This window comes from Amphiura filiformis, unplaced genomic scaffold (assembly GCF_039555335.1).
Source record: "Amphiura filiformis unplaced genomic scaffold, Afil_fr2py scaffold_44, whole genome shotgun sequence".
NCBI lineage: Eukaryota > Metazoa > Echinodermata > Ophiuroidea > Amphilepidida > Amphiuridae > Amphiura > Amphiura filiformis.
This window is the reverse complement of record NW_027305508.1, coordinates 797,488-822,576: the sequence shown is the minus strand read 5'-3', so window position 1 is coordinate 822,576 and position 25,089 is coordinate 797,488. Positions and strand designations below refer to the sequence as shown.

The following is a 25,089-nucleotide window of genomic DNA, read 5'->3' as shown; positions in this document are numbered from 1 at the left end:
ATAACTCGTTAACTAGAATGCCGCAAAAGCGTTGCTTACAGTGTCATAAATTGTCCGTTTGTTGCATGGTTTCATCTTTGTTTTAATCCTTAGGATCACTCAAATCGCTATTTTCTGAAAACATTTCATAGTCATTCTCTTCCAATAGTTCTTTGACGTCCTCAGGCATTACCGTTTCAACCCATTTAGGATCCATGTTTTTGTTGATTGCCAACAATGTTTCCAAAATCGTATACAGTGATATCTGCTGCTCTCCACTCTCTTGCAATGGAATTTGCGCGAAGGATATGAAGTGCCTGCTAACATGGTGATAGTAAGAATATATCTGCTATCTTTTTATCTTTCGATCAAAGATATCGTATCTTGCTTCGTTGACATCTTTGCCCTTCACTCTGTATAGAAGTGAAACATATTCATCTAGCTCTTTGCATAAACTTTCTGACGGAATAATCTAATACTCCCTCAAATGTTGCAGAATGTGTCCACAAACTTTGTTGTAATCATTGCCAGTGAACGTGTGAAATATAATGACTTCTGAGCTGCAAATGCCTTCCTGTATTTGTCAGTGTTAGTGTCCAGAATGATTGAAATGGAATAAAGCAATGAGTGCAATGTCTATGTCTACCAAATGTGAACGGATGATTGCTATACCTTCGATGTTATTCCTCACTGCATGCTTTGTGTCTTTTTGTGACCTTTGTGTCAGCTTCTTCCTGAATACTGCTAAGATCGGGAATCAAAAAAGCATCTTGTTTTGTGACACAAAGGCCTTTAAATTGAGCGATATTGACTTAACAGCAGCTATATATTGACTTAACACTCATTGGATTTCACGCATTCACTGGCAAAGATTACAACTCGTCAAAGCCAAAGTTTGTGGACACATTCTGCAACATTGGAGGGCGTATTTTCCGTTAGAAAGTTTATGCAAATAGCTAGAGGAGTACGTTTCACTTCTATACGGAGTGAAGGGCAAAGATGTCGACGAAGCAAGATATGATATCTTTGATCGAAAGATAAAAAGATTGCAGATATATCCTTACTACCACCATGTAAGCATGCCCGGCGCTGGCGCTTCATATCCTTCGCGCAAATTTCATTGCAGTGGAGAGCAGCAGATATCACTGTATACGATGGTGGAAACATTGTTGACAATGGGTGGAATGGAAATATGGAACCTAAAGGTGTTAAAACGGTAATGCCTGAGGACGTCACGTCCAAGTGCCATTGGTAGAGAATGACTATGACGATTTTTCAGAAAATAGCGATTTGAGTGATCCTGAGGATTAAAACAAAGAGAAATGCATCAGTGAAACTATGCAAAAACGAAAAATCTATAACACTGTAAGCAACACTTTTGCGGCATTCTAGTTTACAAGTTGCTTTAGGGGTCTTCTTTAATACATAAAGGCAATTCTGGTAGTCATCATTGCCGCCATTTTAAATCAGAACCTACCTTTGCCACCCTGAAGTTCAAATAGTTAAAGACAACTATTATTTTTTTCAACTTAAGTAACATTTCCTGGCGCTTTTTCGTTGATATCATACTTTCCTTCAATTTTGTCGGCCATTTTGACAAACGCCTCCTCGCCTGTGACATCCTATTACCTGCGTATTAATAATCTGACCTAGTAATGCTTTACCGCTATCAGTAACAACATCCAAAAGTGACTAATTTAACAATATATATGCTTTTTATTGATTTTGGCGGCCATTTTGAAAAAAGGGCCCTTAGCTGTGACCTCATGTTACCTTCATATTAATAACATGACCTAGTAGTATATTATTGCTAACAATAAATATCCAAAATCTGGTTAAATACGCCCTAAAGTGACTTATTTAACCATATATATGTTTTTCATTGAGTTTGGCGGCCATTTTGAAAAAAAAGTGCCCTCAGCTGTGACCTCCTGTTACCTTCGTATTAATAACCTGACTTGGTAGTACATTATTGCTATCAATAAAAATTCAAAATCTGGTTAAATATGCCCCTAAAGTGACTAATTTAGCCATATATATGTTTTTCATTGAGTTTGGCGGCCATTTTGAAAAAGTGCCTCTCAGCTGTGACCTCCTGTTACCTTCATATTAATAACCTGACTTAGTAGTACATTATTGCTATCAATAAAAATCCAAAATCTGGTTAAATATGCCCCTAATGTGACTAATTTAATCATATATATGGATTTGGCGGCCATTTTGAAAAAAGCGCCCTCACGGAAAAGTTCTCAGGTTACGGGCTTTTTACCCAAGAAATTCTTGTTCCCCATGCAAAACTGGTCCAGATAAACCATATGAGAATTTCTCGTTCTCCAAGTGGTACTTAGCTCAGTTTTAACCTGGTCTAGACAAATTGCTGTCTCCGCACTAAGCCCCAAGTCACGTTACTCACTATGTAGTCAAAATACCCAAAATACATAAAATATTATATGACGGGATATATTTACATGTCTGACAACTTGTTTTGAGCACGTTTTAACAGTTTGAACTTTATATAGAGTTTATGATTCTAGTTCATGATCTAATATGAATCAACTGGAGGCAAAGGGGTCTACAATAAGTGCAAGTTCAGATTTTTCAGACGGCTTTTGGTGTGGCGCTTAGGGCACTCACCTCTGGTGCATGATGTACAGTGTTTAAATACCCAGCGGTACCACCTGCTGGGTTATTGGCTTTGTACTCCGTCCTTCGGAGGGAATTATTTGCCATCATGTACAATATATCATACTCGTATGAGTGAATGGTATAGTCAGTTTCGAAAAGAGCAGGGTGGGTGTCCCAATCCACTCTTTTGTGTTTTGTGGGAACTTTGGAAGCCCTTCATAGTTTCTAGTTCAGTACCCATCATAGATATTAATAGTTTATTAAGTGACATGGTAAATAAACAACAATAACAAGGTATAGCTTGTCTCTCAATCCTTTTTAAAGAAACTCCTTTTAAAAAAAACTCCTTTAAAAAATAACTTCACTTGTGTTCTACAGTTACTTCATTCTTCTCATTATAGTATGGTATTCCTATTACTGCTCATGTTTAAAAATCTTAAACTTTGTGGTATTCTTAATGATATTGCTCATGTTTTTAAATTCATCCACCAGGCCTGGAACGAATCTACTGGAAAGGCTGAGTGTGTATATTGGGATTTTACTCTAGAAGACGGCGTCGGGGATTGGTCGGATAAGGGTTGCTATTATACTGGTACGATTGATGATAGAGTGGTCTGTCATTGTTACCATTTGACTAGCTTTGCTGTGTTAATGGTAGGTTACAGATATGAAGAGTTTGGTTCCAAACCATGTTAAGTCCACAAACACATGTTTAATTCTGATTTACGCGTGCGATATTGCAATGAGTTGTGATGCTTTAAAGTTAATTTTTTATTACTTCTGTGGTCCGAGCTGTGCGCCAAGCGTAGACGAGCGTACCCACAGAAGAAATAAACAATCACGCTGATTGGCAGCTTAACGCACTTGACAACAAGCCGGTTGACCCATTGGTCTTCGGCGCGGCGCGTAGTAGGCGACCTTGTCACTTACTACGCGATCGCAATTCACCAGCGCGTACCCGGACCACGGAAGTAATAAAAAATTAACTTTAGGTATAGTAATTTCAATTGGATGCACCATTACAAAGCAGAAAGTGGATTTATGCACAGTAACAATACTGTGTGAGGCCTTTGGTTCCCAAATGAGAACAATAGTCTGCATATTGTTAAGCAGCATTCTTGTGGCTTGTAATTTGTTGATGGTACAACTCATTGTTGCTAATGTCAAACTTGTCAAAGTAATTGTGATTGTATCACACAAGTAAATGAGAAACATGTGGTCGTGGACTTAACATGGTTTGGAAACAAGCTCTACATAATTATATTCATAGTGTTTACTGTCGTTAGATTCACTAATATTCCAGTATAAAACGTAATTTTTAAATAAAGAATGCTGTAGAAAATACATGAATAGTCAAATATGCTACGATATATAGTTTGGCTGATCATGAATGCTGTAATTGTTCTGCGTAAAATAAAACACACACACACACATACTAGTATACTAGTATGTTAAATATTAATTGCCCCTGCAAATTAAATCAGTGTTTTAATCAATGTATACGACTTTTGATGTGTGTAGTTCTTTTCCTTGTTTTAGTTTCCATAATGTCACATTTTGCAACAACAATCGGTAATTCCTGCACTTATCACCAACATTACATATGTTACATCAAAGATCTTTAGTGTTCAACTTACTTCCCCCTTTTAGATTTGGGGCATAAATTAAAATGTAAAGGGAATATTAATAAAAACTATTAATGTTACAAATCATTCTGCAAAATAATTGGGGTAGAAATATTATTTATCACAAGCAGCATTGTGATTATTGCAATGTAACACTAACGAACTCATACCTTCCTTCTAATAGATATAGGGGTGATACTAGAAATCAAGAGTATTTAAAGTTGCCATGTTGCCAAAATGCTCCGTATGCTAGAATTTCAATACAATAGAATGTTGTCCAGGTGCAAGTATTGCATTCCTGGTAAGTACTAGCGTCATAAGTCTGTCAAAATACCAGATTTACAATATACATCCACCTGTTTATGGATGGAATGTTGTCAAGGTGTCACACGTGAAAGTACTGCATGGTATGTACCTTTAATAGCGTCAAATCGATCTAAATACCAGCTGAACTGCTATGGATGGAATGTTGACCAGGTGCAACACGTGAAAGTATTGCATTCCTTCCTGGTATTATCTAAATACCAATTACAATAATTATGTACAACCACCTGCATGTACATGGTGTATGAGCTGCTATGGATGGATTGTTGTCGAGGTCCCAATACCAAAATACAATATACTTTCGGGCAATACTTCCGTCCACATGATAGGAGCTCTGTATGGAAAGTTGTCCAGGTGCAATAAGTGCATTGTCCAGGACAATAATACACTTACAAGTTATGCAACCTGTGATTGGCACCTCGTTTTGGTTATATTCTGAAATATTTTGAGCAACAATGTTCAACAAATGTTCCCAACTCAAATCACAATGTAATATAACAAACACAATTACACCAAAAGCAAGTTACGATGATATAAACAGTGATAAAGCACAAATCCACAAGAGCACAATAATAATTATCAACGTTTGAACTGAATGATAGATATCACTGAATAGAACTATAGCGAACAATTTCGTAAAACGTTTAAAAAAGTCAATGTTGATACTAGAATAGAAAACAAAACGCAAGTGTTCCAACTACTTTTGACCAGGATTGTAGATTAAAGAGGAAGCCCCACCAGAGCAGTTCTTCTGGGGTGAACCAAACCTGCCTGGTTATCAAATTAATCAGTGACAAGGTTATCTCTGAATTTCACAGGTGCTAATTGATAAAATAACATTAAAACATCATTTAGCACCTGTCAAATTCAGAGATAACCTTGCCACTGATTAATTTGATAACCAGGCAGGTTTGGTTCACCTCAGAAGAACTGCTCTGGCGGGACTTCCTCTTTAAATATTTGCTACTATAGAAACTTACTATGTCATGTCATCAATGTTTGAATTAACTATTCTGTATGTTCATGTTATGCTATTCATTGAATTCACCAGCTATTCCAGTATTGCAAATGCCAACCAAAGTTGCATCTCGAAACATGCCCATAATGACTAAAACGTGGTGCCTTTCTCGTATAATTTTAGCTCTGATTTCTATTCAATTAGGATATGACTGGCAATGGAAGTGAAGGCGTACAAGGATTCGTGTTGGATTTTATCACTAAACTAGGATGTGTCTTGTCTATTGCTGGGTTGGTTCTGTCCCTGGCTACGCTACTTGCACTCAGGTATGAGAATGTTAACATTTAACCCTAATGTTGAAAAGAAAACGCATGACAAAGGCTAGTGCTTCTTTTAGCTTCAAACTTTTACAACTTCTGATGATGAAGAAGCCTATTCAGTAGTCAGCTTCGCACAAATGGACTTTGTGTCAAATCAGACTAACCAAATATCCTAATGTAAGTGTTTTAATGTAAGTCTTAAAAGACTTCCTTAATGTACTTCAAATACCTTAATACTTACATGTATGTCTTGTATATTCTTGTCTTGTAGGAGTCTTCGATCAAGCCGTTCCCGTCAGATTCTCATCCAGTTGTGTTTCTCTCTCTTGTTTCTTTACGTGGTGTTCCTTGGTGGCATAGAAGCCACAGGTAACGGCACCGTGTGCCTCATAATAGCTGCCTTGCTGCATTACTTTACACTGACTACACTAGCGTGGATGGCGGTAGAGGCCAGGAATATGTATCTACTTCTGGTGCGTGTCTTTAAAGGAACGGAATCAAAGTTCATGCTGAAGGCGTGCTTATTCGCTTGGGGTAAGAAAACATAAATATTAACGTAAGATGACTTATTTGGGTTAGATGACGTGCGCTTCTGACACAATTTTTATCCGGCAACTAATATAAGGCCTTGTTAAATGCTACCTAACTTTCATTTTGGTTATACTTGATTGGCGCTTCTCACAGAAGTGAAATTTCGTCGCTGTTGGTAGATCTTGTATGCACTACTATGTTGCAAGCTATATCATAACAACTATAAGTACGTTAAGTTTGAAGGAATTCTTCTTGGCAGCTTAGTTCCCAAAGGAATCCTTTCCCTGTCTCTTATGTGACTAGTTTAGTTTGTTGTACAGTAAAGGGCTGTACCCAGGAAGGAATCAGTTACATGATGGTCTTGTTCAGTCCAGCTTCCCAGGAAGTGACCTTCACCTGACGCAATTGGTTGTCGAATGTTGACAGTTGGTTACAGGTGTCATGATAGGCAATCAGTTACATCAGATGATCGTGTTCAGTCCAGCTTTCCAGAAAGTTACCTTCAGATGATGCAATTGGTTGTCAAATGTTGACAGTTGGTTACAGGTTTCATGATAGGCAATCAGTTACATTAGATGATCGTGTTCAGTCCAGCTTTCCAGAAAGTGACCTTCACCTGATGCAATTGGTTGTCAAATGTTGACAGTTGGTAACAGGTGTCATGATAGGCAATCACTTACATGAGATGATCGTGTTCAGTCCAGCTTTCCAGAAAGTGACCTTCGCCTGATGCAATTGGTTGTCAAATGTTGACAGTTGGTTACAGGTGTCATGACAGGCAATCACTTACATGAGATGATCGTGTTCAGTCCAGCTTTCCAGAAAGTGACCTTCATCTGATGCAATTGGTTGTCAAATGTTGACAGTTGGTTACAGATGTCATGACAGGCAACCAGTTACATCAGATGATCATGTTCAGTCCAGCTTTCCAGAAAGTGACCTTCACCTGAGGCAATTGGTTGTCAAATGTTGACAGTTTGTAACAGGTGTCATGATAGGCAATCAGTTACATTAGATGATCGTGTTCAGTCCAGCTTTCCAGAAAGTGACCTTCGCTTTAGGCAATTGGTTGTCAATGACAGCTGGTAACAAGTGTCATGGTTTTATTGAATGTGTTTACGTAAAATAGGTTCGATTTCTTTAAGTAGTCTATATAGGGTAATGAATGAGCTTTATCTGACAATACAGATTTGTATTTATTCATCCTAACATAATACCTAATGTATCCTTTCCTCTACTTTAATAGGATTGCCAACAATCATTGTCATAATCTGCGTCGCCTTAACGATAGATGAATACAAAAGCGAATCTCAGTAAGTGATAATTCGTAGGGAAAATCTCTGTTTATTGCATTTGATTTTGATTTTTTTTTAAGACTTCGTACGGTATCTTAGAATTTAATAGTTATAAAGAGTTTCAAATAGACTTCACGGATATCAGTACATAATAACCTTTAAATGTGTGAATATCACCGGTAAGTTAAAATGATTAATTAATTCTTCCTAAAACTATGGACAACTTGACTTACCTTACCTTTGCTGAGAAATATTTATTCCTTAACCATCAACAATCTTTCGTCAAAACAAATCAAATATAGTATTGACGACGGCAAACCGTCTTTACACTCAACACTTTCCATATGTCGCCCTCTTCTGCGAGTACAAAGAAACGGTTCATATTAGGTTCATCAGTACAAGAAAGCTACATTTCTCCATTTGAAGAGAAGTTAAACTCCGTTGTACTTATTTTACCACTACCATGCTAATGATATCTTCTTTTTTTTTCACAGTTGCTTCCTTCGTCCTGGCTACCCATTGTATTACGGTTTGATGTTACCTATAGGGTTAATTCTCATCCATAATTTCATCACATTTGGATTGGTTGTCAAGAGTTTACTACCATCCAATATGGGAAGCAAGTGCGCTAGTACGATGGAAAAGAAAGGAAGATCGGAACAGGTAATGCAATGGCGTATTCATTGTTTTGGTGTGTTTTTCCTAAATCTGGTAATAGAGTAGTTGACTATTAAAAGCAATAATATAACCAAATGTGTTGGTAAAAGAATATGCTTACCAAGCCAAGTGTTAATTATAAATAAAATAAACCTTTAAAGATGACTCTATTGATCACAATAGAGACACGAAGCTTAGGTCCATCCACAGTGCGGCTTATACGCTGAGAAATACGATAATGTAACATGTGTAATGTCATCGCAGGTTCATAACTTTGCAACCAAGTATTCAAAAGACCTGGGGTCCATTTCACAAAACTTTAAGAAGCTTCGTTAAGTCTCGAAATCATTTGTAACTTACGACGAGTCGTAAGTTCCATTTCACTAAACTCACTTACGAACGGGTACCGTAAGTCATAGGGATTTACTACATCCTTTCGTAAAGTTACGTCTAGTGTTGGGTATTCGTAACTTTACGAACGGTTACTTGAGTTACGAAGGGTTAAAAGTTTAGTGGACCCCTGGGTGTTCAACATCAGTAAGTATATGGAGCAATTTTCTAAATTTCCGACTTTAGTCTGAGTGGATCAGATTGGGTCACATATGCTTTCCCCACCAATGCTATGAATAATAAATTTTCCAATACATTTCTTTCTCTCGCAACCTACAGATTATTAGTCGCCTTCAGAATGCGTTAGTAATGTCAGTACTTCTTGGATTAACCTGGGTCTTTGGTTTTCTCGCCATTGATGAAGCAACCTTCTTATTCCAACTACTCTTCTGCATCTTCAATTCTATCCAAGGACTCCTTGTCTTCATTCTCTTCTGCCTTCGGTCACAAGACGTCAGGAAAGCCTGGAAAACTTACTTTCCCTTTGAGTGCAACATCCATGGACAAAGCTACAAAGTCAAGGAGAGTTCTTATGGTTATCATTTGCGTGGATCTGATGCGCATGCGTGGCATGGACCAATGGCTCTTGGCCCTGAAGATGGACAGGGACTTGAGTATTATATGTACACCGACAGACCAACAAGTAATGGAGCTGATATCAGATATGCGTATACATCTCAGTTTAGCAGTAATAGCACCGCCAATACATATGCATCTCAGCTTAGCTGTAATAGTACCGAAATACAAGAATAAGTGTTTTTAGTCAGAACAGTGAAACGTGAGGAGTTGAAAACGAACTGATTTAATCTGAACTTACCTTGTGTGTACGCTCAGTCACGTGATATACGTCTCCTTATTAGGAAAGTAACTGCGAATGACAATTTGACTCACTGAGGCAATACTGAGATATGACTTTACATTCCAACTTGGATATATATACTGTAGATTTTATTGTACATAGTATTTATGTTAATTCTGAAATATTATAACGTTTGTTTATAGTTTAAATTTTATACATTAGAATTTGCATGCTGTAAAAGGGTGGGCCCGCCCGATGTACGCCCTTGGTGGTATAAGTAAAATATCACAAAGGCATTGATTTAAACAAAACGAAACAAAAGTAATGAATTATATGTTCATATTTGAATCGCTTTGGTAGTAGCAATTCCCATTTTTTTAAATACTGGTAGGTCTATGATAATCGTGCGTCGCATGCGATTCATTTTAGTTACACAAGTTAATTAATTTTATAGCTTTTTATATAAATACAACAAAATAGGCTTACGGCTACTGGTACACATTTAAACTCAATTCATCAAACTTGTTGTCATGACAAAATCAATTTCTAATTATAATCACGTTTTGTTTTCAAATGAAGCGTCTTTAACCTTAACCCTACTTTCCCAGTATTTGCATTGTCATTTCTGGTGTTGAACACACACGCCCATTAGGCCGGTTGCACAGGTACACCATCACCAAGGTACCTGGCTGGTTCTCACAGAGTACCAGTATCAATGCAGCTACTGCATAGTGCACAGGATCTACCAGCAGTGGTACTGCACTGGTACACTTGTGCTGCACAATACCAGGCTGTGCAGGCGGCCGCAACAGGAATCTGGTGGTGTAGTTGCTGGGTGTAGCTGATTGAACTCTGCATGAACAATTAAATAACATTAATCGTCACCCGTCACGTTTTAGACTTTATTGTGTATTCATTCGCTTTTTTTTACTATTGTACATTCGTTTTTATGCCAACTGAACTGAGTAAGAATTGGACTTGTACTTTATTATATAGGGTGCTCATTCACGAGCCTGACCGCTAGCATATTATGCGAAGCGTCATGTTTCTAAAATGTTTGTCATGAAAAGAAATGGCTTTATGTCATATGTTGTTTTACATTACTGATAGTAGTTCAGCCATTAGTCTTTCTACGGAGCTTGAGGCTGAAATTCGTCAAGGAATAACACCCCCCCCCCCAAATGGAAAGACATACCTTGCACATGATATAGCAAAGGATAAGAACAGACAAAGACGAGTGGAGGAAAAAGAATTAAACAGGGTATTAGGTATTACAGCTTTTTAGCACCCTTGCCGTCCGTTCTTTCTGCAATTTCATAACGTGATTTGGTCGTCCTCATTCTATTGCATGTCGGGTCGTTCTTTAGTGGTCTTCCTCGTTCTATTGGCCGTTCCTTGTGTTGTGACGATAATTCAGTCAATAATTGATTATAGATCATAGTGCAGAAAGCCATGAAAACCATTCATCAAGTGAACGTTTTATATACGTAATACGTGCATCAATTGCACTGAGTGAAGCAAGGATTTGTTTCTGCGTTAATAAAGTCTTCACTCCTCGTTACTTTCGTTAGCCCTGCGACCCAAGCAGACGTATAGCTCAGACGTGCTCAGGATGATTATTTAGATTGGTAACATGATGACGATTATAATGTCATCATGTCTTGCACGTGAATCATATTCAATTATACTTATGATGCGATGTAACTCTGGTAAGACTCATTATTAAAACACACACATTTTGTATTTTGCTCAGTTATCTGAGGATGTAAATTCTTAATAAATTAATATATACCTAAGTTCTGTTTCATCTGGTTCATTTTGTGTTAGTCATTCCGGATCCCGTTCCGTCCATTCCCTCATCCCAAATCTGGTACCTCGCTCTTCTTTCCCATGACTAGTTCCCCAATTAAAATCATAACACTTGTCACCACAATCACAAGAATTGATTCGTATAGTCTACAGTGTTATGTGTAAGTTTTAAAAGACGCTTTTGTAAGTACATGTATGTATTAAAATATTTAAAATAAGAAGAAAATCACATGTTGATTTATTCTTATTGTGAAATAATCATTCTTGTTGTCTTTGTTAATTGTGCAATTCATTCCTCAGTGCCGCAGTTGCGGCGATTAAATAATTTAAGGGTTCCAAGAAAATCATCCAATCCGTCACGATGAACAAACGTTAACCCTTTTTAAACACTTAAAAGGCGTTTATATACGGATAGGCCTATATAATATATTAAAAATCACATTTTTACCCTTGTGACCCCTAAATGACCTTTGACCCGATCATTATTACGTGGCATGATTGGGCTTGATTGATGGCTATTGTGGCAAGATTCAGTTAAGGGCGTACTACACCCATATATTGGTTTGATTGGTCTAAATAAATATTTTTTCATTTATAGCTAGGCGAAAGATGCACGGAGCATGTGAAATAAAAAAAAATATAAAAAAAAGAAGAAAAAAGGTGCTTTTAAACAATTGTAGTAAGTCATTTTAGCCCTATATATATTTTGTTTACTGTATCCTAGTTACTCAGATGCGTGTTTCATAACAAACCATGATTTATTCTATTCAGCATGTTCAAGTAGGGTACATGAATAGAATACATTAAAATCCTTTGTTATACTCTCTATAGAAAATCTACTGGTGCATGCAAAATATATAAACACTTACACAATGGATGTATAGTCATTAGTCAATAATATTATAATGTGTTGTCAGGAGAAGAAAAGGCTATTAGGTCACCGTATGTCAGGTTATAGGTCAATTGGTTCAGGTCAAATTTAAGCATCAATTTTGAATACACATGTGAGAGTTTGTGATATCATAATGAGGAATAATTTTGATATTCTGTCTTTAACTGGATATATATCGAGAAGTGCAAGGTGGATATACTAATATACCTTGGGATGTAAATGGTGAGTACAATATAGAATGCCTAGTTGAGATGGATTTCACAAATAAATATAAAATAGTTACCAAAATCAGAAACGTTAAGTTTACGGAAAACTACCCAATATGGTGGTATAGGTGACAAGAAATACAATTTTTTTCAACATTGCTGTAGTATGGTTGTGGTAACCTGTTACCTGTGGCTTAATTAAGTTTCAGTGAAATAATGTCGCAAGTTAAAAATACAAAATATAGCTCAACATTGAAAATAGAAGCATTTTAACCAGTTCCTTTTTTGATAGTTGTGGAGCACCAAGTTCATGAAGTCATAAAAGAAATCAGGAACCACTTATTCCCATTTTACATATCAACTTTATTTCCCTAACGTGTTAGCAACACATATCCAAAATTTTAACGAAATCCATTGATAGTAAGCTTTCCAAAATGAAGTGAATTTAAATCATCAGTGATGTACCACCTTTTGGCTTATACTTTTAAAAGCATGTAAGCTACGTTGATACCGATGCCACCAATAAAACGAGAAGATTTGCCCCTTCATTTTACATACCACTTTGTCCAATTTTTTTTGTAATTTCTTCACAAAATGCAAAAAAATGCAAAAAAAAATCAATGGGTGTAGTACCCCCTTAAAATCGGACAAAATACGACAGAGCTGCTTTAGCAAAACAATAATGGGATTAAGATATTGATAAACACTAAAACGCATTGAAGTGTTAAATAAGTGTTATCAACAACACGTTCATATGTTGCCGGTATTAAACACAAGCCCAACACATGCCACGTAATACTCACGGCAAAAGCCGTCATTTGGGGTTCACAATGGCAAAAATGTGAATTTTCACTAAACGCGTTTATAAGCACCGTATTAATATATATACGTTTCAACGTTTGCGTTAATTTTCCTTTTATCATATTTATACGTTTAGACTTCTCCGTAGTCCACTTGCCCATTGTGCATACTCTTAAAACTCTGTTTTAATTAATGTGAGCACAATTGATAGATTTTCACGTCTGATCTGATCTTTTTAATCACCGTACTCCCTCTGTTTGTTGGCTTCCCGATTTTTAACTCGGACTTTCGCGATTAATAAACTAGTTGATTCTAAAATCAGGATTGTTCAGTATTGAAGTGTCATTATAATAATTATATTGCATTCAATAATATTATAATAAGCCTTTACTGTTGCTCTCACTAATATAATTATATAAACTTTTTCATAACCATTTACTAGCATTTTGATGTAATAAATATCAGTATAATTTCGAGTTCAACTGAATGCGTTCATCGTGATTAATAACATATTTTTATTTATCAAAAATCGACTATGGCATAGTCTAGTTTATGTTAGGCTAATTTTGCCGGTTACCATAGTGCGCAAAAGTTAATTTGCGCTAACAATATGCAGGTTTTCCATTCCAGGACATAGAACTTCGCCAAAGGTTGCAGGGTTTTTTTGACACCCTGAATGAAACACGAGTTTAAACATACTTCAAGCTAGCCGAGTTATTTCTGCTCAACATACGCTGCGCGTGTTACCCGTTTGAAACCAATATGCCACACTTCTCTCAGCGTGGCGTAGACCTAAATATACCATCCTCTAGAAATAAAACCAATCGTGACTCAATTTGCTCTTGTAAGAGAGACGAACGTAACACATTAAACTCGTTCACAAAATAAAGGTCCATATCTACTCCAAAAAGGCTATTCGACGTAAAATATTCGTTCGACGCGTATTCATTAATATATTCCTGTTCCAAAATCTGTTTTAATCAATGTTTTATCTTCTGAAAACTTCTACGAATGTTTGTTGGCGAAAAAACCCGATGTCTGGGGGAAATACTAACCGAGAAGTTCATTGCTAGTTCGTTATAAAATTTGATAAAAATTTAGCCAAACAAAATTCACTGAGTCCAAAGTTATTTTATTTAGATCACATAGGGCCTATTTCCCCATGAAAATAGAATGATGTTTACAAATCCGTAGGCCTACTCCTTACATCAGAAATGCCCACCAGATCTTCCGTGTTCCAAACAAAGATCAGTGGCGTAGATTTCTTTTTGACATGGGGGGGGGGGGGTGGAGTTGGAAAAAAAACCTTGAAGTATAGTCAATCCAGCACCTTTTGGCGACAGAATAAGTTTATGCTACAATTGCGCGCGAAGTGCGCGAAAATTTTTGCTATTTTGAAGCTACTGATGAAATATTGTGCAAAAGTATAATAAATACGCGCGAAAATGTGCACTTTTGGGGCTAAAATGGGCAAATATGTGGATAATTTGGTCAGAAACCCATTATCAGGCCTCAACATTGGGGGATGATTGTGTGGACCATCCCCCCTGGCAAAATATTTGGAATCCCCCATCCCCCCGGGAGTACGCCTATGGAAAGACTATTGTTATTGTAACCCGATTTGGGATCATTCAGACAGATCAGCTATGCTTTAAGATTGCCGTTTTTATCAAAGGATTATGATTATGGTATAATATTGCGATTTATTAAGATGTGTTACCCAAAAATGACGGAAGTGAAAATCACCAGATATGTTGTTGTGACCAGTAATATATCTGATATTTTTATACCATTTCCCAGGCTGCATCTTTTTCAAAACTTCAACATTTTTGAGTATAGATCTTTTTTGCTTGTTTGATATCATAAATAACTTTGTTTCTAGTTGAGGTTTATATTACATCTTGTTACCTGATTGGAAGGCATTATTTCGTTCCAATATGAGTCTACGAATTGAACCATTTATCCAAGGTTTGTCATTAAATCGGTGCACCATATATTTCTGCGGAAAGTGTTCTTTATACCATGGAAGTAAGCATGTTTAATATACTTACAGCCTATACTTTAGATAGAATGGTCTTACTTCCATGTGTCGAATAGTCAACGTCGAATAAAAAGTATGCAGCGGGCTTTACATAATGCAAAATTAGGTCACCTAGCAAGAAGTGAATTGAATTAAAGACCTCAAAAATCTTTTCACTGAACAGCATGCCTTGTTTAATGTTCATGAGTAAATATCAGAGAACTGCATGTGCATGTTTTTCATGCATGCATGACAAATAAATGGCATGACTAAATATTATTTGCTTGACTGAATTTATGGACTGGAGTTTACATATGTCTACATGTATATCAGCTTATATACAGCATAACCTGCAAAACGGTACGATAAGAGAGCCATTATGCGCATATATTGTCATCATCACATTGAGGATTTAAGTCTCTATATTTAGTACCTGGTAATGTAACTTGACAGACAGATTGAAAACATGATGTCTATTCTAACTATTTCGTTATCTCTCTCTTGGGTTGCATTAACGCAGCAGATTGAAGGTAAGTGACACAGTTTTGATATCATAAATATTGCTTCCCAATCTCAAGAGGGTTTTGGATGTGTAAATTTGCACATCTCTATAATGGCCTTAATAATCGAGAAGTTACCAGTGCACAGACTCCAACAGTTCAGAACAGCTGAGTGCGACTGCTTATTGTTTGGTTTATAATTATGTGAAATTACCATCATGATGGTAACTTGGTAATTTCACTTATACATCATATGCATGCATGTAATGTTTTGGTGGCCAATGCATGTGCATACACTGTGAATAAAACTGTTTAGGTTAACACTTATTTAAATACATTTACTTTGTAACACTTTTTAAATGCAGCTTAGTGTTTACCACTAGGCCTACATAGGAGATAGATTTTAAATTAACAAATTTAAACACTAAATTACATAACACTAAACGATAAACACATCAAAGTATAGGTAGTAAACATGTCTATTTGCTTCAAGAACTTAACACCCTGTTCATGAACTATATGTATATTGTTTGAATAGAAATTTATTTCATAAACGTAGTGTTTAATATAACTTTATCATTAAGTGTTTAGAAGTGTTTATGTGTTTAATTTAGTGTTTAAGCTGTGGTAAATATACTTATCCGTATTTAAAAAGTGTTACATGTACAAGATAACTCTATTAAAAATATATAATATATATTTACAGTGATATAGTACTATAGGGTTTGTAGCAGTCAATAACAATTTAATAATTCAGACAATTCTTCAGAATTCTAATAATAGTTCACGGCCTCGGAACAATGCATGTATATAGGATATCAGTGAACAGAACTGTCTGAAATGACCCGAAAACTCATTATGACCTGTTCCAACTCCAGAGACACCTAAGTTGTACATATTTTCCAGGTAGGATCTGGCAAATGTTCCCTGGACATGCTGGAGTGGCAAGAAAACCCTGTCGCATGCATTTTTCTAAGTGAAATATCTATTTCAATGCATCCAAAGGTCTAATGAAATTAAGGAGGTGTCACAGGAGCTGAAATTATACAAACCTATCAAAGCGTATCATATTACAAAGGATGGCTGAAACAATAACATGACCGCAAGTTCACAACTTTCCCTGACCCTTCTGCTTACAATACTTTCCAATGTGATTTTTCATATAGATTTCACAAAACAGAATTCAAATACAACGGCAACAGCGTCAGCGATGACAACTTTAAATCCAAACACTACAGACTTAATAGCAAGTAAGTTCCTATTATAATGCAGCTTATCCAAACACTACAGACTTAATAGCAAGTAAGTTCCTATTATAATGTAGCGTATTCAAATACTACATACTTAATAGCAAGTAAGTTCCTATTATGTAGCTTATTCAAATACAACTTGTCATTTTTTATTAGACTATTATATGATCAGCTGATCTTAGTGCAAATAATAAATATACGAGTGGATATTCACACGTATAGTAGTGGATGAAATGATTTAAGGTTAACAACTATTTGAAACTGTTGCGATTTGGTAGTTCACAGCATCTTGTGAGTGGTTGTCAGCTTGGCAAAAATTGCATTGATCATTTCCCCGGGATCATTTCATAGCAAGCGTGTAGAAGAATTCAAATATCGCAGATATACTTTTGTAGGTCCCGTGGTTCTTGAGTTATGTTGTAAAGAGGGCTGAAACAATAAAACCTTTATAAAACGTACATAACTCATTAACAGCAATAAATCAAACACGTTTTCAAAGTTATGTATATGATTTGTAGAATGAACTTTTGCAAAACATCATGTTATTTTTCAATAATATATTGATTTAATGTGGTACTACACCCCTGGGCAATTTTGTGCCTATTTTTGCATTTTTCTCAAAAATTATAGTGCATTGGTGACAAGTAAGATATGTATATTATAGGGGCAAGGACTACAACTACTGCACTGTAAATTGTATTTCAGCACAGACAACAGTTGTGGAGTTACAGTCAAAAATAAGGTAAATAAATATACTTGTCTTGAGTCACTGAAATTCCAGTGTAGTAATTGGATTCCTTGCCCCTATATACATAACTTTTGTTACCAGTGTTTTATTAGTTTATGAGAAAAATGCGAAAATAGTCACAAATTTATCAAGGGGTGTAGTACCACCTTAAATAATGAAAAATACATTTTTTGGCTGCTTCGACCAACAATATTATGTCGTGTACCCTTAAAAGTTTATTTTTCGCTCGCCACGTTTTCGCTCGACCGACTTCTAGGCCTATCGTCATAAAAGTAGTTTCTTTGCTTCAGATAGTAGAAGACATACTGAATTTGTGAATTATCTGATACGGGTTCTGATAGGCCTATAGGATGCAATATGCGATAATGTCAACTCCAAAACAAAAAAGTCCAGTCATGATAGTATTCGGATTTATTTAACAAATTAACAGTTCATTTCGTTTTCTTTCAGATGCTTCACAAAGTTATCCCTTTTCTACTCATGCTCCTCATTTCCACATATCTCCATGGATACTAGTACTACCATCGATCCTGGTATTTATATTTGTCATTGCTGGCTGGTTATCATATGCAAATGCATTCCCAAAAACAAAATCTGGACAAATTCTTGTGAGGGTACGTATAGAAGATTTATCTCTTTTTATGTAAAACAATTTACCAATTGAAGTTCATCCACCAAGCATTCCATGTCCCCATCCCATAAAAACACAAATAATAATAATATTAAAGAAATAAAAACATAAATAACTTTTTTACAAATTAATTTGTGTATATCGTTTTCCTGCTCAAATTTCTTATTCACGGGAACAAGCACTTTGCTTGTGTACCTTGCGTCCTATTAAATTCAGTATTAGATCACGGGAATTCACGCACAGATTATATGATTCACGTTACAAATAATTGTTTGTAATTTTCTAAAAGCAAAATGTGATGTAGGCCTAACTGAGGACAATATCGCCATAGTTGCAGTGGCGGAGCCAGGACTTTTTTTCGGGGGGTAAATGGGAGGCAAAAGCAACAATTTTCGTAATTTTTGGGTTTTACTGGGGAAGGGGGGGAAGGGGGGAAAGAGTTCTGACTGACTGGGGAGGGTATTTCCCTCATGCCCCACCCCGGTGGAGTCGCCACTACATAGTTGTGTTATGAATTGAATTGATTTATAATTCAAATTCTTACGTTTTTGTTTAAAGTCATATGTACGGAATATGTAAATATGAAATTTATTAATTTTTTTAAACCTTATTTTTTGGCAAGTCTAAGCAGAGGGTCTAAGCTACACCTACATGGTATCCGCCAAATGATTTGTGTTTATCCAGTGATCAGAGCAGCAGGGACCGTTCACAAACACTGTTATAGGGGCCTGATGCAAAAAAAGGGTGGGGGCTGAAAGGTTTTAACCCTCCTAAGGGGAGGGGGGCCTGAAAAAAATGACCACAAATTTTCCTGGAGGTTCTCTTTAATTTCGCCACATTATATCCAGAATAATCAGATCGATAAACTGAAATCGTTAAGCTTGATATTGAAAGCAATAATTTATTGTGTTTTCTTTCAGATGAAACATCTCTTATCCAGGACACAGATGGAAACAATAGCATACCAAAGCGTGGATTTCAACACATACCCTCTCTGATGTTGGTCTAAGCATGGAAGAAAGAGATAAGAAGGAACCACAACGATCTCATTCACTTTGTCCACTCCCTTTACCGACTCATAATTGGTATTGTTTATCTCTTTCTTCCATGGTCTAAGCACAGTGATCCATATAATAATTAGGTCTAGTGGCGGCGCTAGGGGTTGTGGCGCCCAGTGCTAAGGATCCATAATGCTTCCCCCCATTCTTGAAACAATTGCGCTCGGAGCGCGCGAAAATTTGCACAAATAGGGCCTACCATTAATCAATTTTAGTTATAATGAAGTTGAATAGTCTTAAATTGATCTTTCAAATGATTTTGTGCTGAAATGCGCTTGAATCGCACGACATTTTGACTTTCATCGCGTATCGCTGGGGGGGGGGAGAATCGATGTTAAATTGGTCCATTCGTCGCTCCCCTAAGGTAGCGCCCAGGGCACTACGACATTGATAATTATCATATCAGTCACGTGCACCGATGGACAGAAAAATTGCCAGCGACCAAACGTCAGTATACTTTGCGATTGAACACCGTTACCAACATGTGATGAAGACACGAATAAAACCAATGTGTAAAAGTTGTGTTCCCGTATACTTCAGCAACAGACTATTATACTTGAAGTTACAGATGCTCCGGAGGTTATCTTGGTTAGGCCTCTATACGGTGTTTTGAACTTGTATGGTTCGCAAATTCAGAAGACGAATCCGCAATGAGTCAGAATTCATTCGGCCATTACTGGGGCCCCTTCGTTAAAGCCGATTAAAATCGAGGTTAAATTATATTATAAACTTTCATCATTCTTTAGTCTATACGTGTAACACGGGTGATGGAATGTAGTTTAAAATCCCCGCCAATGTTACGTCATTTCATATTTCAGGTGGGATGGACACGACGGGGACCCAGCTATGGCTGCCAATGAGGTGAAGAAATGCGTAAAAATTGGATTCGTCTACATACATACATACATACAATATTTCTATAGCGCTTTTTCGCAGTTCAAAGCGCTTCACAATACAAAGAAAAACAAATGAAATTACAACAATTCAAAAAGGTGGGTTTTAAGATGCCTTTTAAAGATCTGCAGTGACGGGGCCTCTCTGATGGAAGTGGGCAGTGAATTCCAGTGGCGAGGACCGTACACTGAGAACCCACGGTCACCTGCAGATCTTTTGGTCTTGGGAATAGCAAGTCTGGTAACGTCCTTGGATGAGCGAAGATTACGTTTGCTGGAATGGGTGTTATACATAGATATTAGCTCAGACAAGTAGGTAGGGGCACTGTTATTAATACACTGATACATGAGAACAAGGATTTTGAAAGTAACTCGCTGCTTGACTGGGAGCCAGTGGAGACGGGTGAGGTAAGGTGATATATGATCGCGCCTACGAATACCGAAAATCAAGCGAGCAGCTTTGTTTTGAATGCGTTGAATTTTCGCGAGTTGGGCTTCGGTGATACCAGCAAGCAGCGAGTTACCATAATCAAGGCGGGAGCTCACGAGGGCTCGAACAACATGATGACAGTTTTCTTCATTGAGGTACCGCCTTATACGAGAAATATTTCGGAGTTGAAAATTAAGAGTACGGCATAACCCATTTACATGATCTGACATAGACATAGTACTGTCAAAAATAATACCAAGATTACGAACCTTATTAATAGATTTAACGGTAGTTGTACTTACTTTAAGACTAAGGGCATTAATAGATTTAAGGTTATGAGGTGAGCCTACAACAAAGAACTCTGTTTTCTCCATGTTTAACTTCAACTTAGCATGAGTCATCCAGCACTGAATATCAAGGATGCAGTTCTGAAGCCGATTTATAGCATCGGTTTGATCCATGGGTTGTTTAGGGTTAAAAGCGGTGTATAACTGAGTATCGTCAGCGTATATATGGTAAGAAAGTTTGTGCTTACGAATGATCATGCCAAGAGGTAAAGTATAAATTGTAAAAGACAATGGTCCCATGACGGATCCTTGAGCCAGCCCACAGTCAAGGGAGACAGCAGCAGAAAAAGTGTCGTCGATGTTGACACGACTGTGTCTGTTAGACATGTATGATTGAAACCAATCTAGGGGTGGTCCAGAGACACCCATAGTACGAAGTCTGTGAATGAGGGTGGCATGATCGATGGTGTCAAAAGCTGCGGTGAGGTCTAACATGACCAGCAGCACAACGTTACCCTCATCCAGCTCGTGCATAAAATCATTTTTAACTTTGAGCAAAGCAGTTTCTGTGCTGTGCCCTTGCCTGTAGGCTGACTGAAGGGGCTCACTGAGTCTGTTTGATGACAAATAATCTTTATATCTAGCTGCAACAATGTTCTCAATTACTTTGGATATGAATTGGATGTTAGAAATAGGCCTGTAATTTTTCAACACATTAGGATCAAGAGACGGTTTTTAAGAATGGGGGTGACAATAGCATTCTTGAGGGAAGTTGGAAAATTACCGGTGCACATAGAGACATTTACAATTTTGGTGATAATGGGCACAACAAGAGACAGGTTCTGTTTCAAGAGCCATGTGGGAAGCGGATCAATAGAACAGGTCTTGTTAGGAAGTTTGACCAAGACCTTTTCAACTTCCTCCAGAGACGTAGGTTCGAAAACATTCAACCTGTGCCCTGCTTGCTCATCACCTTCAATCTTGTAATCAATGTCATAATTGGGCATAACAACAGCATCTAAGTCCCTACGGATCTTGTCCGTTTTACTCTTGAAAAAGTTGGAAAACTGTTCACTCATGATATCTGAAGAGCTATAGACAGGTAATTGTTTGTTGGAGTTGTTGAGCAAGGTATTAATTGTACGAAACACATCTTTGTCATCCCCACTGGCTATTTTGGTTTTAAAAAACTCAGTTTTAGCACTTGTGATCATGTCGTTCACCAAGTCTATACGAACACCCTTGGTATACCGGGGCTTGATATGTGGTTGAAGAGTAAAAGTGCTTTTAACTTCTGAGAGTGAGAGGCATCACTGTAAAACTTTACAACCTGCACAAAATACTCTGTCTAGAGAAGGAAGGATTGTTGATGGCGCTATACAAGTTCCAGTCTCAGTATCTCTAGTATGCTTTTGCAAATTGCTTCAATATATTATGAATAATGATAACATCCGATCAGACACAATGAGATTATTTACGAGCGACAGAAATATTGGACCTACTATATAGATGAGAAATGAAATAAATAATAAATGTAGGCGTTTATATATAGCGCTTTTAGAACAGCGAGTAAAAAGTTACCGTATAAGTGCTTTACTTTTATTCCGCAGACAATAGGATACGCACCATTTGGCTGCAATCAATAATTCGGTACCGGATGGCAACCCTAACAGCTCCCCAATACACCTATGTGGAATGGGATATGCAATGTCAAGTATCCTGCACAAGAACACACACAACGCGTTGGCCCTGACGAGGTTCGAACCCACAACTTTGTGATCATGAATGAGCCATTGAGTCGGAGAGCGCCCTGTAATTGTTAGGCCACCGTGCTCTCAGGATAAATGCACCTGAACAATCAGCACAACTCTTTTTCAAAATAAAGTTTGCAAATTGTTGCCTTCCATTCAGTGCCTTCACTCTAAAATTCCAAACGGGATCGTTTTCACTTATCAAGTAATTGTATTCATGTAAAATTGATCATAATTTCCACCTGAAATCCGACATCAAATTGAGTTTCCGTCAACAAACATTCGTTATAGAAGATAAAAGAATATATTAAAATAGATTGAATAACGAGTAGTTGTTGCAAGAATATCTATAGGCCTACATCGAATATTTGGAGTATATATGGCCCTTAAACCTATATAGGCTATCGACCTGTTTTGCTCTACTATAATCTATTACTAGTATTAAAAATTTATTCTGGACTCCAGAAAATACGATATGGTTTGCCAAGAACGTAATAACAGCATGTAAGTAAAGATAATGTTCAGTTTATTGATTGTACATGTATTATTTACCACGGTAACAAACCATTCAATAAAATTAACGACAATCGATAGACAAACATATACATATAAACGAACGTATATGAACACAGTTTGAAATATAAATGAATTATTGTTTTATATCAAATAAAGCAGATTGAGCTAATTGAAACACGTTTGTAAGGTAAAAAGAACAATGTAACATTTTCATTCGTAATTTATGCATACATCTTTGGTTATGTTTGTGGAAGCTCTCTACAATTAAAGGGGGTAACCCTATTGGTTTTGGATATGGATTGTCTTTAAAATTACATAATAATATCAAATATCGCCCCCTTTATGCTGCTTTGTGAAAAAACGAGAGCATTTTCGGCGTAAATGTGAATAAATAGCCAAATTTGCAATCCAATACCTTGGTATACGTGAATTGCATTCTGGGTAGGCAAGCAACAACAACCATTTCCGTTCGTATGACGAATTTAATGCTGACATGCTGTACAATCAATGCCCGGCCCGTATTGAACGAAAAATATTTGTTTTTTTCGTACCGTTTCAGAAAAAAAGGAAACAAAATATATTTCCCCTTGCAATATGTACATTTCAAATGAATATAAAAAAAGTTTGGGTTAAAAATGGAGAGGGAAAAAAAACATTCCGACACCGGATTTTGAACCGATTACCTCTCAGGTAGAAACATGAAGCGCGCGCTAACCGACTGAGCTAATCGGCCCGCTGCCTCCATCGCGGAAATTTTATAATTAAATACGGCACACCGTCTAGACGCGTCTCCTCAGCAGTTAGTGTGGTTCGCTTTTTTCACAGAATGTGTATGACGCGAAACCAAAGTAGCTGTTGAGGCGACTGATATTACGAGCTATTTCGTTCATAATTCCCGGCCCAGAAATCAAAGTATTTACCATTGTTTACAAACTGGTATACCTGTAAAAGCCGCTGTGTTTCATGATTTCTCCGGAAATACATCGACTTGGAGCGTCAAATTTCAGGATAGTAATGAGAAAAATAGTATCTATTATGTGATACCAAAACCTCATCAACAATGAAAAAAATCGGGGGGATGATGCTGTCGATCGGGTTACGGACCTTTAAACTAATATCTGTAATATATTTTATTTGGTTTAATAGCCATTAACAACCTCCTCCCTGATAATTCGGGTCCATTTACATGTAGCAACCAGGGGCGTAGCAAGAGCATCAGGGGCCCATGGACAAGGAGCAGTACGGGCCCTTTTAAACAAGGCGGGATTTACCTTATGGGGGCCAGGCCAAAATTTGAATGCCCCGAACTCACATGCCGAGGGAGGGATGTGCAATCAAGTCAGTGGCCAAGTTTTGGTTTACGTCACAGTATAATATAGAGGTGGACTAACAAAATTGTTCCGATGTTACTAGTAGGTATATCACCCAAAAAATAAGCGCAGCAGAAACATGTTATTTGACGCTTTTAATTGAACCATCGTTATGAATGCTTCAAAAAACAAAAAACAGAATTGAAATCGGATAATGCAAAGTGATGTAACGTCAACTTGAAGATACCCGGAAATCGGGTGAAAACCTGCCACAAATTGCTATAAATGGCAAAATGGTAATTTTTGGGATTTGTAATGCTTATTCGGACACTTACTTGAAAAGGTAGCATTGATTTAAGTATCACAGATTAATTGCATATCTTTCCGGACTTCGTTAAAGAAAACAAGATTAAAAAATCTCTCCTCGAATAAATGTAATAAATCCACCAAATATACAATTTTAGCCATTTTGACCAATCTGCAG

General features: G+C 37.0%; 2 protein-coding genes across 2 annotated transcripts in view; both read left to right on the top strand.

Moving 5' to 3' along the window:
• The window catches only part of LOC140144183 (uncharacterized), a 47,213-nt gene extending 37,116 nt beyond the window's left edge, over nucleotides 1-10,097 (top strand). The window contains exons 13-18 of the mRNA XM_072166009.1: nucleotides 3,097-3,258; nucleotides 5,716-5,837; nucleotides 6,103-6,365; nucleotides 7,609-7,675; nucleotides 8,152-8,320; nucleotides 8,984-10,097. Coding sequence (XP_072022110.1) covers nucleotides 3,097-3,258; nucleotides 5,716-5,837; nucleotides 6,103-6,365; nucleotides 7,609-7,675; nucleotides 8,152-8,320; nucleotides 8,984-9,457 — 1,257 coding nt within the window. The 3' untranslated portion in view covers nucleotides 9,458-10,097. The remainder of the gene's footprint in view (nucleotides 1-3,096; nucleotides 3,259-5,715; nucleotides 5,838-6,102; nucleotides 6,366-7,608; nucleotides 7,676-8,151; nucleotides 8,321-8,983) is intronic.
• Nucleotides 10,098-15,283: 5,186 nt separating this feature from the next.
• LOC140144185 (uncharacterized) lies at nucleotides 15,284-19,372 on the top strand. The gene is made up of 4 exons (XM_072166011.1): nucleotides 15,284-15,761; nucleotides 16,898-16,981; nucleotides 18,180-18,343; nucleotides 19,281-19,372. The coding sequence occupies exons 1-4, from the start codon at nucleotides 15,698-15,700 to the stop codon at nucleotides 19,356-19,358; spliced, it is 390 nt and encodes a 129-aa protein (XP_072022112.1). The 5' UTR covers nucleotides 15,284-15,697; the 3' UTR covers nucleotides 19,359-19,372.
• Nucleotides 19,373-25,089: the final 5,717 nt, after the last annotated feature.

Excerpts from the sequence above, each read along its gene's own strand:
- LOC140144185 (XM_072166011.1), top strand. The coding sequence starts at position 15,698 with ATGATGTCTATTCTAACTATTTCGTTATCTCTCTCTTGGGTTGCATTA. Across the intron at positions 15,762-16,897 it reads ATTAACGCAGCAGATTGAAG|ATTTCACAAAACAGAATTCA; the intron begins GTAAGTGACACA and ends TTTTTCATATAG. Across the intron at positions 16,982-18,179 it reads CACTACAGACTTAATAGCAA|ATGCTTCACAAAGTTATCCC; the intron begins GTAAGTTCCTAT and ends GTTTTCTTTCAG.